The 14,230-nt window shown below is 34.1% G+C and overlaps 1 protein-coding gene across 1 annotated transcript; it reads left to right on the top strand.

The window, feature by feature from the left end:
- The first annotated feature begins 889 nt into the window (after positions 1-889).
- LOC112050359 (breast cancer type 2 susceptibility protein homolog) lies at positions 890-13,942 on the top strand. The gene is made up of 9 exons (XM_024088613.2): positions 890-1,269; positions 2,741-7,335; positions 8,462-8,642; positions 9,308-9,515; positions 10,555-10,661; positions 10,923-11,027; positions 11,681-11,870; positions 12,040-12,136; positions 12,506-13,942. The coding sequence occupies exons 1-9, from the start codon at positions 1,000-1,002 to the stop codon at positions 13,665-13,667; spliced, it is 6,915 nt and encodes a 2,304-aa protein (XP_023944381.1). The 5' UTR covers positions 890-999; the 3' UTR covers positions 13,668-13,942.
- Positions 13,943-14,230: the final 288 nt, after the last annotated feature.

Genomic DNA, 14,230 nt, shown 5'->3' on the forward strand with positions numbered 1-14,230 from the left:
TTCAAACACAAAAGAAATGATCTAGTTATGGTAAAAAGAAAAAAACATACTCGTCAAATTGAGAATAAAACAAAAATTATTGCTCTTGGTATTATTTCATTTCTTTATTTTATTAATTAGCCGCTTGTTTTGTGATTTGTTTGTGCTGTTCGACTGTGTTCTGTTTTTTCATGTGTTTAATTTGTTGGTACACCAATCACTGAAGAGTGAATAGGTATCATCTAGGTAAGCGCGCTCCAACTTAGACAGCATTAATTCTTTTCGTTAGGCTTAATTGTAGTCAAGTATGAGCTTTTTATTCATCAAAAAGTTAAAATATGCTAAACTAAAAAATCGATCTTCTCAATCTTGATTTTTTACGAACTAATTTATCAGGTTGCGATTCGAATCGATTAAAAAAACGATTTTTTTCGAAGGAATCTCATCCCTATTTCAGTATACGTTTACGTTTAGAAATTAGAAACCTAAAAACTAATATTAAATAATATCTAAATATATAGATAGGTCGCTTTTCAAATTAGCGTTTAAGCTCCTATTTGAACCAATGAAGATAATATTGTATTTTTTTATTAAATAAATTAATTTGTACGTAAACAACTGTAAGCAATCTGTCACTTTACATTCCATTACACTTTTGCAACCACCATTAAAAATCGCAATTTCTTTAAAATAAATTTTATGAATTATTAAGTTTTTTATAATTTTGTTATTATTGTTGTTTGAAATATAACTGTTCTATAAAACAATAAGGAACATATGCTAAGTTATCTAATATCTCAGGTGGTAAGAATAAGATTTATTTTATTTCATTTTTATTGTAAAAACAGATATTTTGGTATATCCCTTGTAAATGGAACGTATGTTTACGTTGTTATTTTCATGACGTCAATGTCAGTGTCAAGTCAAAGAAATTTTGGCACGAAAACGAAATGACGAATATGAAAAGTATTATAAGAAATAATAAGTAATAAGTAATTAATTTTAATAAATACCTTTACAATGAACACAAACGAAAATACAATTAATAGTTTCGCTAGCACTCTAAGAAACCACCATCCACAAAGAACATTTTCATTGTACGGTGAAAATAAAAACAAAGGTAGTGGTCAACAAACATACGAAGTCAAAGACGTGATAATAGGCGTAGTTAATCAATTAAAAGCTATACAGAACGCTGATAGTGTGATAACACGTTCAAATGTGAGAAGTATCCCAAATACAGTAAAAAAGTTGAAGTTCTTACCTATTCGTATGGTTTCAGTGGAACAAGTAAGTATAAAGTAAAGGTCTATCAAAGACAAATATTATTAAACATATAATATTATATATATACATATTAGCATTCCATGGATTCACAGTGTGAGTGCCAGGTCCATATTGTGATAAAAAGGTCTGAGTAGAGCCCAGGTGTAGTGTTATCGCCATATTCAGTGATTTGAGATTTTCTTAATTTGTCCAGGTCTGGCTGGTGGGAGGCTTCGGCCGTAGCTAGTTACCACCCTACCGGCTAAGACGTACCGCCAAGCGATTTAGCGTTCCGGTATGATGCCGTGTAGAAACCGAAAGGGGTGTGGATTTTCATCCTCCTCCTAACAAGTTAGCCCGTTTCCATCTTAGACTGCATCATCACTTACCATCAGGTGAGATTGTAGTCAAGGGCTAACTTGTAGATACAATAAAAAAAAAAAAAAAAAATATTGGGCTCACAGTTTATGCTAATAGTTAACCACGCTGGCCCAATGTGGATTGGCAGACTTCACACACATAGAGAATTAACAAATTGACTCTCATGATGATGACTCATGATGTTTTTCCTTCACTGTTTGAGACATGTGATAGTTAATTTCTTTAAATGCACTTAACTGAAAAGTTGGAGGCGCATTCTACAGATGTGATTCGAACCTATGCCCTTTGAATCAAAGGCAGAGTTCATATCCACTAGGCTATCACATGTTGTGTTAAGGAGTTACTTTATCTCTCACTAACCTTCTCTTCAAGTTATCTTCTTTGCACAGCCAAATTTGTTAAAATCCTATTAGAGTAACTTTAGATACTCATTATAATATTTTATAGAATTTGCTGCTATCATTATAGAATTTGCTGCTATCATTATAGAATTTGCTGCTGTTTGTGCTGTATTGAAGCTAAAGTTTTCAAACAGGATATATAGATATTAATATGCCTTTCACACTCCTGGCTGCATATAACACAGCCATTTTTAGTTTGTTTATTTATCATCATCATTAACAGTCAATGGATGTTCATTGCTGGACATTGGCCTTTGGCATGGACCTCCAAACAAAATGGCCTCAAGCCACCAGCATCCAGCGGCTTCCTGCAACACACATGATGTTCTCAGTTTAGCTAGTGGGGGGTCCATCAACACTGAGCTTTCCGTGCAGGTCATCATTCCTGCACCTTGGAACCCCAGTGGCCATTGGCTCTTCAAACTATGTGCCCTGCCCATTGCCACTTCAGGTTTATTTGTTAAATCATATTAATTAGTCTAGTCAGGTGCTGTGCCTAGCCTTTATAGTGCAACAGTAAAGGAGTCAGACACATTACAGAGAGGCTGTGGTTTGATCTTCACCTGCTAGACTACTGTCTTCTAGTCTTTTGCAAGTAGTTGGAATGGAAATGTTGGTCATATTCAAAATATATGGCAAGTGTTCTATGTGTTCCAAGCTGATGAAATATTGTTTTGTATTTTGTTTAATATTTGTACATTTTTACATTTTAGCCCCAAAAACAAATACAATCACACAAATTTGAAACACAATGTGTGTTGGACACCCAGCTGATTGATATAATTGAAAATGCAGAGGCAATTATAGATGCAGAGAAGGGCATAACACAAGAGTTTGATACTACTTTCTGTCAAAAAGATCTAGATAAATTTAATAATAAACCTGTGGACGAGGAAGTTAGTAATATAAAGAATGACATAGAAAATAATAATTCTAACAAGGAAAATAAATCAAGTCAGCCTGAGAATAATGAAAGAAATGATGTATTGTCTTATATACCTACCCTTTTTGATGATATTAAATGGGCAGATAATAATGGAGAGTATGGTATTACACAAGAATTTGAAAAAACTTTTTGCAATAAAAATCAAGATGACAATGTTGAGAATAAAATGTATGCAACCTTGATAAAAAATAATAATCATGAAGAGGATCTTATTGAAAAAACAGATCATGCAAATACATCTAAAGCTGAAATGGAATATCTTGAGAGTAAAAATGAGCAACACAATCCTTATATTGGTAATAAATGTGATACCTTACAAGAAAAATCTGTTATTAATCCTACCATCAACAATTTGTCTTCAACTCATGGGGAATGTGATAAAATTGATTTACAGAGTAGTGTTTATTTTGATACTTATGAAGATGATAATAACAACTACAGTTCACATGGAATGGTTAATAGTTCTAACACAGAAGCACCTAAAAGCCCAATTTTAAATAAAATCCACAAAAATAAATCAAACACACCATCACCTATTATATTTAGATTAGAATCATTTGAAAAATTTGAAAGTATTGCATTGCCTATTATAGAAAACTATGATTTTGAAACTGCAAAGAAGGTCATAAATTCACAAATTTATGACAAAGAATTATTCATTCATACAAATGCCCCTTGCACTGTATTACATGATAGAGATAAAGATAAACAAAAGAAAAGCCCTGTTCTTAAATTTGAGTATTCAGAGAAACAAACAATCAATCAAATTACAATGAAAGAAGATATTGATTTAGAAGAATTACCTTCTACATGTGCTTTATTGGACAACAAGTCTGAAATTTTAGGCGAATTAACGTATGTCGGATTTCAAACAGCTAGCAATAAGTCTATTCAAGTATACAGTGGTTCATATAACAAAGCAAAAACTATTTTTGATAACATTGATACAGAATATGTGCCAGAAACTAAACTTGTGAGCAATATGGACAGTGATACTAAAATGAATACTAACAGACGTGTTCTAGTCAATTTCAATAATACTACGAACACCAATAAAGAGATTAAAATTTGTTTTGATAATCCAAATTTAATACAGGATGCTAATAATGTTTACAATAATGAAGATACAATTAAAAATAGTTCCAAAATGCATCAAAAAGATGTTCTTCAACTTCCAAACATAGCTAAAGTGAATGACGAAAAATATGAAAATTTAACAGAATATTTACAAATCGATAACCATATCTTAGAAGAGTTTGATATAGATTTAGTAACAAACACAAACTTACAGACTGCAAAATCTGATCAAGATGACGTTACACGTTGTGGAACAAAGCTTATCAATGTTGTGGCTAAAGAACCGGTATTAAATATGAAAGCATCTAATAATAATTTTGTAGGATTTAGAACAGCTAATAACAAAATGATAAAGATTTCCGCTCACGCTTTAGAAAAATCTAAAAGAATTTTCGATGACATTGACAATAATGATACTCTTCAACATAAACATGATAGCTTTGAAGACTTAGATTATTTACGTAAAACTAGAAATTGTTCAGAAGATTTTCATTCTATAAAATCTGCCTTAAATGAAAAAAATCAATCATTTAGTCTAAAAGATGAACAATATGTCAGTAAAACTGTGGACAAAAATGCATTAAAATTATCGAAAACAGGCGCTTTTCAAATTAAAAAAGGATTAGATAAAAATGGTTGTGACAAAGAGAACAAAGAAAACGAAACTCAAAATAATAATGAAACATCTATATCCTTTGAAATGGATACGAAAGATAGTAGAAGAAATATTATAAACCAAAGTAAACCTACACTTAAAAAGCCTTTCAATTTTCCATGTGATGAAGTTTCTAATGCATTCAAAGGTTTTACTACTGCAAGTAATAAGCCAATAGGTATATCTGAAAGTGCATTAGCCAAAACCAAAACGTTATTTTACGATATTTATACTAACGCAGAAATATCTGACAGTGTTGTTAAAATTCCTTCTTGTGATACTAAAGTTGAGCCTCGTAAAGATTTCCAAGGATGTGCAACTGCAAGTAATAAACCAGTAGCAATATCTGAAAATGCATTAACTAGAAGCCAAAAAGTTTTTCAAGATATTGATAATAATGAAGAATTGTCTGATGTTGTTAACATTCGTACCTATCATGCCAAATCTGAGCCCAGTAAGGTATTTCAAGGCTTTACTACTGCTAATAATAAACCAGTAATTATATCTGAAAGTGCATTAGCCAAAACTAACAAGTTATTTCATGACATTGTTGTTAATGAAGAACCATGTGATGTCTTAAGGATACCCGCTTGTAATACACAAGAAGGTCTTGGTAAGCTATTCCAAGGATTTCCAACAGCAAGTAACCAAGGCTTTGCGACTGCTAGTAATAAACCAGTAATTGTATCTGAAAGTGCATTAGCCAAAACTAAAAAAATATTTCATGATATTGTAGTTAGTAACGAATCGTGTGATAATCACTCAATACCAGCTTGTGATACAAAAGAAGAGCTTGGTAAGGCATTCCAAGGATTTTCAACAGCAAGTAACCAACCAGTAGCTGTATCTAAAGATACATTAGCAAAAACTAAGAAGCTATTTCAAAACATTGATGTTAATGAAGAAATATGTGACAATGATTTTAGAGTACCTGCTTTTGATTTAAAAGTAGAGCATAATAAGGCATTTAGAGGTTTTAAAACTGCAAGTAATAAATCTGTAAATATATCTGAAAGTGCATTAGTGAGAAGCAAAATATTACTTCACGATATTGAGAATAATGAAGAATTGTCTGACACTATTATTAAAATACCAGGTTTCAATACAAAAGTAGAGCGTGGTAAGACATTCCAAGGTTTTTCAACAGCAAGTAATAAACCAGTAGCTATATCTGATAGTGCATTAGCCAAAACCAAGAAGATATTTCAAAACATTGATGTTAATGAAGAAATATGTGACAATGATTTTAGAATACCTGCAAATGATTCAAAAGTAAAGCCTTTTAATTCATTCCAAAGTTTTACAACTGCCAGTAATAAACCTGTAAAAATATGTAAAAGCGCATTAGCAAAAAGTAAAAAGATATTTCGAGATATTGATACTGAAATAATTGAGGATATAAAAGAGGATATTTTTAAAACACCTTTTTGTAAAAGGGACACCAATTCTTGTTCTCAAAGACTAAAAACTGCGAATAATAAAGCTATACCACTATCGGAAAAACACTTAGAAAAGTATAGAGATATCTTCCGAGATATTAATATTGAACACAAGGATGTTAAAGATACATGTGATGATTTTGACAATTTACCAGAAGGAAAACAACCTTATAGATTTGAAAATCCCGATAGTCAAAATTTTGTCACGGCAGGCAGTAAGCCACTTAAAATTTCTGAAAATGCTCCGGCGAAATCAGAAAAGATATTTGAAAGTATGGATATCGATTTTAAAAATAAACAAACGGGTGAATATATAAAAAACCAAATGCAAACAGCAAACAATTCACCTATAAATATTTCTGAAGAAGCTCTTAATAAGTGTAGAAACTTATTTAATGATTTTGATGAATCATTAATAGCTAATACTGATTCAAAGCTAAATCTAGATGGCATTACTTCTGAAAATGGTATACTAGAAGATTTTAATACAGAGATAATAAAAGATTTTGAAGAAACATTTTGTACTGAAGATTTTGTAAAAAAGAACGAGATAACAAAAAGCAAAAGATCTGGCAGTCCAATATTGTTATGTCCTAAAGCAAAGAAACAAAAAAAAATCGAAACACCATTTATAACCAAAAAGTTTGTAGCACCAATTAAAATTAAACCTACCATCATAGCTGATCCAATCAACAAGTATAAGTTCAGTGATGATTATAAGAAGAATAAGAAATATATTTTAAAAGAAATCAATGAAATTGAGAAACTTGCTGATATCAAATACATAGATCCTTATGTTTTAAATTTTAAATTAGACACATTGCTCAATTTTGAGTTTAAAGGCAATAGAAATGATGTAGACAATGATACAGACATATGGCCTACAGATAAAATAAAAAGATTGTTTGAGAATTCTGTAAACAAAAGAATCATTCCTGATGGTTGGATGTACAATCATTTGAAACTAATAATATGGAAACTTATTTGTTATGAAATTAGATTTCCTGATGTAATGAAGAATATTTGTACCATTAGAAATGTATTGGAACAGTTAAAGTATAGGTACAAGCGGGAATTGTATAATGTTGAAAGGCCAGCATTGAGAAAGATTCTGGAGAGAGACGAAGTGTCTACAAGAAGAATGATTTTGTGTGTGGCCGGCCTGTCTGCTGAGGGGGCTGAATTGATAAGGTAAGTGTTGTAGGCCAACTCCATAACATAGCTTCGCCCCTCAGACCAATTATTGTATTGGACCTGCCTTGCTAGACGTTACTTTTCTGTCAAAGTATATGATCAACGATCTAATGCGATTATAAAAACTGTCTCTATAGAATCGATGTTAAATAGTTGTAATTGTGTTCGTCGATTAAAGAGCTCCTTAAAAATGTTTTTGTGAAGTTGAATGGTGTAAAAAAAGGGCAAAAACTTCTAGTTTAGTATAAGATATATAGCAAATCGAAGCTCGTTTTCGTCAGACAATGACAGACAATTTTGCTTGTAACTATGAGTGTGATACAGGTCCTTCTATAATTGGTCTGAGCTTCGCCCTAGTGGCACAGAGGTCCAAGGTAGGAGAGAGCAAAAGGCGTATCTAAGAATGAATGATTGAAAAAGGTGGGAATTGAGTTGTGATTTATTACTAAGCCTTTATTTATCCTCATCAACCATTGGAGAATTAAATTACTAGTTTATTTAATAGTACATTATGATATAAATGCGGTAAGTTGAAAATTACAGTTGAAATTAAATTGAGAGCTATAGTAAGGAAGCAGAGGCCGTAATCATCAAAGCGCACGTATGTTATACGGCGTTTTATAACACATTTGCGAGGAAACACACTTTGAACACACTCTCTGAAAAAGAATTTGCAACTTTGCCTGTTTTCCAGATGACATTTTAATACGCTTGTCATTTTTGCACAGATAACGAAGTGCGCACACCAGCGTTTGTTTTTTTTAGACAAATGCACTAAAAACAGCCAGTATTACTAATAAAGTAAATTAATATTTTTGTGTGACTTTGCTCGGAGGTTTTCTCTCTACCACGCGATAGACCCGGCACCTGCACGGATTGCTATGATATTCGTCCTTTTATTGGTTAAAACATACAAGGTTTTACAAAAATCATTGTTGAGACCTTCTTTTGGGCACAATGATGCCTGTGAAAGAAAGCCATACTCTTCCATAGCCAACATAACATAAATATGTAAGAAAGTATGTATGTGTGTGTGTGTGTGAGTTCCGTTTTTCTTTTTCAGGTATGGAACCCTACAAAATATATGGTGTCAGTTAGTGATTATGTTTTTTTTTCTTTCCAGTGTTCCAAATGACATACAAAACGTGGAACTGTTGCTAACAGATGGGTGGTACTGCGTAAAGGCGACCACTGATAGGATGATTGCCCGGCTGGTGTGTGAAGGGAAAATAGGCGTTGGCACGAAGTTAGTGATACATGGCGCTGAGCTGGCGAACTGTGATCAAGGCATCGCGCCTTGGGAGGTGAGCTAAGCTACTTGACCGTTAGCTAACCATTAGGCATCGATCTCCTATTAAAAAGTGGATGCACAATCGTCAACCAAAAAACGTCCCCACTAAATGAGTGCCAAGCACAACTTTTTGGCACTCAATTAAAGTAGTCGCATTTGCAAATACAACATTAAACTCGATCCTTAAGGTTGAATATGCTCTGAATTTGGGACTTTATTGAATATTAGACTATATTTAAAGGCCTTTTGCTATAACTTTCTTTACCAATAATTCTAAAACTGTCAAAGCAAAATTGGGCAGTTTTTAAGTGAAATTTTCTACATGATTGTGCGTCTTTTTATTATAAGAGGTCAATGCCAGTAGGCCTAAAATGTAACTTACGTAATTTCAACCAATACCGCTATTGGTTGAAATTTGTTTATTTAACACAATAAGAAATACCGTCTCAAATGGTAAAGGAAAGTCATCATGAGGAAACCTGCATACCAGAGAATTTTCTTTATTCTCTGTATGTGTGAAGTCTGCCAATCCGCATTGGGCCAATGTGGTGGACTATTAACCTAACTCTCTCTCTAACTCTCTCATTCTGAGGGGAGACTCGTGAGCCGAATATGGGTTGTTAATGATGAATGGCTATAATCATATCAATGGCTAAAATAATATTTATCATGTCTTAGGATACGTCGTTAGTACGTTTAAAGATATCGGGCAACTCGACACGACGCGCGCGGTGGGACGCTCGACTCGGTTTCCATGGCAACGGCGCCATCTTGACGCGGCTGTCAAGTGTCAAGCCGGAGGGCGGGAGGATATCGCACCTCAGAGTACTCGTCACGAGGGTCTACCCCACTCTGTACATTGAGAAGTTCCCAGATGGCAGCACGTGTGAGTATCTTATACAGTTGTTACCACAATTTTTTAACAAAAGTTTTTTGACGGCCTCCGTGGCGCAGTGGTATGTGCGGTGGATTTAATGACGGAGGTCCTGGGTTCGATCCCCGGCTGGGCCGATTGAGGTTTTATTAATTGGTCCAGCTCTAGCTGGTTGGCTTCGGCCATGGCTAGTTACCTACTGATTTAGGGTTCCGGTACGATGGTCTTGTAGAAACCGAAAGAAGTGTGGATTTTCATCCTCCTTCTAACAAGTTAGCCCGCTTCCATCTTAGATTACATCATCACTTACCATCAGGTGAGATTGTAGTCAAGGGCTAACTTGTAAAGAATAAAAAAAAAACAAAAATCTTGATTGGCCACTCGTAAATTACAGCACGTGAATTACGACATTAAGACCTAGCGTGAAGTCACAATTTTTTTCAATTTTACATACTTATGAAAATGATTCAATTGAGACAGCAGTTTTAGTTTCATTTAAATACTTTTTAATAAAATCGACACTTGAAAAAAAATTGCAATTGGCTTCATTTGTTTTATTTAAAATGAAATAATGTACCACGAAATTTGTAGAACAATGTGGCAGTTGAATTGTATAAATATTAATTAAGCAACAGTTAAAAAGACAGCCGGTTCACATCTTTTGTTGCTCTACCCTCCTCCCAACTTTTATCAATAACGAGGTTATGAAAAGTTGTTACTAACCGGCTGTTTTTTTACTGATGACTTAATTAGTTATACAATTTAACAGCCACATTGTTCTACGTGGTACATTATTTCGTTCGTACGATCTGAATTTTTCATTTCCTGGTAACTCAGTTAGCTACCAGAGTCCAGAATTTTCGTGAATAAAAAAGTTGATGGTCTCATCGAGATGAAGTTACTCACGAAAAATTAGCCTGTTAGTAATCACGTTTACAAAATGTTCTAGATCCCTGACTAGTAGTTGATACGCTCCCTAACAAAGCAACACATTATTATTGATAATAATCATTATTTAATTAGGTTATTGAGAGCTGTTTCAATGTTTCAGTGACGCGCTCTGAACGTTTAGAGAACAACTACCAGATGAAATATGAAACGGAGCGACAGAACCAGTTAGAGAAGTTGTACGACGAGTTGGAAAGATTCTCTGATCAGGTATTACCAGGCTTAACGTGCGTGCCACGAGATATCTCCATATGAAGAAAAAAAAACATATTGTCGACCTTTAGTGACCACAATAAAATTATCGCTCTCATTCCCTTTGCGAAGGGACAAAAGAGATATTGATATGTAGCTCTACGCAAGAAGTCATTTTGATTTAGTTATGATTAAAGGCAATTTTCGACACGCCTCTGGCTACTGTGCTGGCGGTTTTTTGAAATATAATCTGTATTAATATACCTGAAATTCTCACAGGAATCTCAGGACTCTGAAGGGCAATGCGCCGACGACAGAGCGATGGACAGCGGCTCGCAAATATCAAGACTCATGAAGAGAAGCAGAGATCGGGAGGAGTTCAGAGTGAGTCAAGTATATTTGAAGATGTTCTAACTTCGATTTTGAAGGAACGCGGCAGTGAAGGCGCGATATGCTAAGAGAATGCCAGGAACGCTGTAGACATTTGGCGTTTTGCTCTCTGAAGATCCAAGAAGTTCTAGTATTAAAACATAATGCAGTGCAATAAATGTTGTACAAGAAAATTGCATTTTTCCATGTGAATTGCGTGATATTTTAAATTATTGTTCTATCTATATTTTCCTATCTAAACAGAAAACCACTGAATTCAAGCTTTTTTCAAGATGCCGGAAAATGCACATAAAAATCTTGGTCGATAATATGAAGTTATGCTTTTCTAGGCTTTTAAACCGAGAGAACTGATATAACGTGGGGGGCACGTTATATCAGTTCTCTCAGTTTGTTTGTATTTCTAAGCTGAATTTTTCGCCATAATGACTGTAGTAGGTATATGAGACATCATGTCTACAGTTGCCAGTCACTTAACTTCGCGGCAACTCATATAAAAAGAACACTTTTTAGTCCATTAGATTTCAGAGTATTTCACTCTGCACGTACTGTTTATCTGTTGTCGTATTAAGATTTCGTTGTTGTCGAATTCGTAAGTTGCGGAGAAAATAAAAATAAATTAATTATTCACTGATCGCGTACACCAACAGGCAAACCTCACAAGCACGCAAGCGTGTCTCCTCCAGCAACATTCACTGAAGCAGAAGGAGAAGCTCGTGCAAGCGCTGCAGAGTAAATTCACGGAGCTGGTGAAGAAGCGAGGCTTGGACACGCCCAGGAATGTGGTGCCTTTGGTGAAGATCAGAGCTGCTGAAGTAGAGACAACAGGAGTTAGTAAAGGTATTTGTTACTTTGTATGTCCTAATGTTAAACATGCACAACATCATATTCTTAAATACCTTTTTTTGCAGAAAACAATGGTCTTGTTTTTTCAAGTAGTAGTTTAAGTAAGGCCTTGTTGACCATTGAGGAACGCTGACAATTGTAATTACAATAATTTTTTTTGCAGCAATGATCACCATATGGAAGCCCAGCGAAACAATTCAAGACATGCTTGCAGAAGGGACTTGGCTTGATGTGTACAACGTGGTTCCCACATCGGTTAGGTATGAATGACTTATTGAACACACAATCTAATGTAGTACTTCTATTCCCTGAAGACGGTGTGCCGTCATCACTGCATGAGTGTTGACTTGCATCTAGCCTTCATTGGAATTTCTCTGAGTATAGTTTCACTGTGTGTTAATTTCGAAGAATCAATTGAGGTTAGGTTTCCAAGGTATTGAAAGTATTGGTGGTCGACTCCCAAAAGTTGTTGAAGTAACATCAAACTGGTGTCATGGAACCGCTGGGTCATAGTTTGAATGTCCTTCCTAGTCACTTATGTTCAGCCGTGGACCTCCATCTGCAAATGATAAGGATGATAAATCTGTAAGATTCTTCTATATGGTAAAATTTGTTGTTTTGTTTTTCAGATATTCTGAGATTCAAATATCAGCTGGTAGACAGTCGGTTTTCCAACGATCGAAATTAAAAGAAACTGATAAACTAAAAATCCTAGCACAATCACTGAAAAGACAATGCTACACTATAAAAAACCTACAAAACCCATCCATTAACACAGATTATAATGAAGTGGACACTGTAGGTATAATATTTATGATAGAACCAAATACAATAGAGTTTGAAATGAAAAATCAGCCATTTCAAAATGTTTACCTAGCAGATGAAGATAAAAATATAATCTGCGTCAACTTCTGGGGTGGCATTAAGAAGTTCGGTTTCCAAAATATTCTGGAAGTGAAGCAAGTTGTAGCATGTATAAATTTGCAGAAACGGGCTGGCAACACCAAAAGGAATATACCCCAGTACCGTGCGACCGAATTCTCTTATTTCACTAAGATGTCAAAAATGGATTCAATCAGAAAAATGGCGGACAGTTTGGCGTCAAAATTCAATAGTTTAGATAAACGAAAGTTTATACATGACTGTGTAGCTTTGAAGAATAACTTTCACAGTATAAAGTGTGGCAACACTTCACACATTTCCCCATACAGATTAAACATTAGTGATTACAATGTTTATAAGAATAAGGCATTTATAGACTCTCCTCTAGTTAAATGTACAGATATCAATTTGAATCTATCTGGGTTAGATTTTGAGTCTACTTTTAAACAAGCCGACACTCAAGATCTGTCACCTCAAGCGTTGCTCAGAAAACGGAAGGTCAATGAAAAAATTGCAAAATTGAAAATGTACGGTGAACCGCCTCCATTAAGTACGATACACATAATAAACAAATCAAGTGACGCTGAGAAAGCTTTTAAAAGTCCATTTGCGAAGAATGACATTTCTGCCAGTGTTGCCAATCCAAATGTTTTACCCGGAAACGTGGAAGAAGTCAGTTCCAACCTTGATTGTAATATAAATAATGACACTAACACTTTACGCCCAAATAAGGTTGTACATAAAATTGATTCTAGCCCGATATTAAACAGAACTCATGTAAAGCGAGCCAGTATTAATCCAGTAAAATTAAACTTTTCTAATGCCATAGATACTAGTACCAAAGATCCATTTGCTGAAGATTTTGAAGGAAGCCCACCATTAAGCTTAGATGTAAATTTTTTAACTTAATGAGAATATTATTAGTATTTAAACACTAGAATACAATAGCTTTATTAGTAGATTTGGTTGTTGCAAACCCGAAATCTAAAAAACTATTTTTGTAAATATTAAGTTTGAGCTACCTTATCCTAGATTTTGTTTTTGTCTCTATCCACAAACTGGTGATTAACTAATTAATGCGTAAAAAATGTGATTTACAAAATAAGAGAAAAATAATAATTATTAATAAAAACTGATTGTGTAAAAATGTACATTGTAAAATAAAGTACCTACTGTTATATTTAGTTTATTGTTTTATAACTGATCTGTAATTTCCCTTATTTTATATTATTTACATAAAATACTCCATACGTTTAACAGTATAATCATTCAGAGGTATGAGGGTTATGGGCCTTGAGGAGTCCCTCCTACCTGGGCTATTTGCAGGAAAATTTTGATTCCCCATAGTGTAAGATCTATAAGCCAAAGATGCGCACTACCATATAACTCGAGACAAGTGAAAGACTGTCGACCAATAGGGTCACAATCGAAAATTACACTTTTTTTCTTGCGATGGGATAAAAGACAGGTAT

This window comes from Bicyclus anynana, chromosome 8 (assembly GCF_947172395.1).
Source record: "Bicyclus anynana chromosome 8, ilBicAnyn1.1, whole genome shotgun sequence".
Taxonomy (NCBI): Eukaryota; Metazoa; Arthropoda; class Insecta; order Lepidoptera; family Nymphalidae; genus Bicyclus; species Bicyclus anynana.

Excerpts from the sequence above, each read along its gene's own strand:
- LOC112050359 (XM_024088613.2), top strand. The coding sequence starts at position 1,000 with ATGAACACAAACGAAAATACAATTAATAGTTTCGCTAGCACTCTAAGA. Across the intron at positions 1,270-2,740 it reads GTATGGTTTCAGTGGAACAA|CCCCAAAAACAAATACAATC; the intron begins GTAAGTATAAAG and ends TTTACATTTTAG. Across the intron at positions 8,643-9,307 it reads AAGGCATCGCGCCTTGGGAG|GATACGTCGTTAGTACGTTT; the intron begins GTGAGCTAAGCT and ends ATCATGTCTTAG.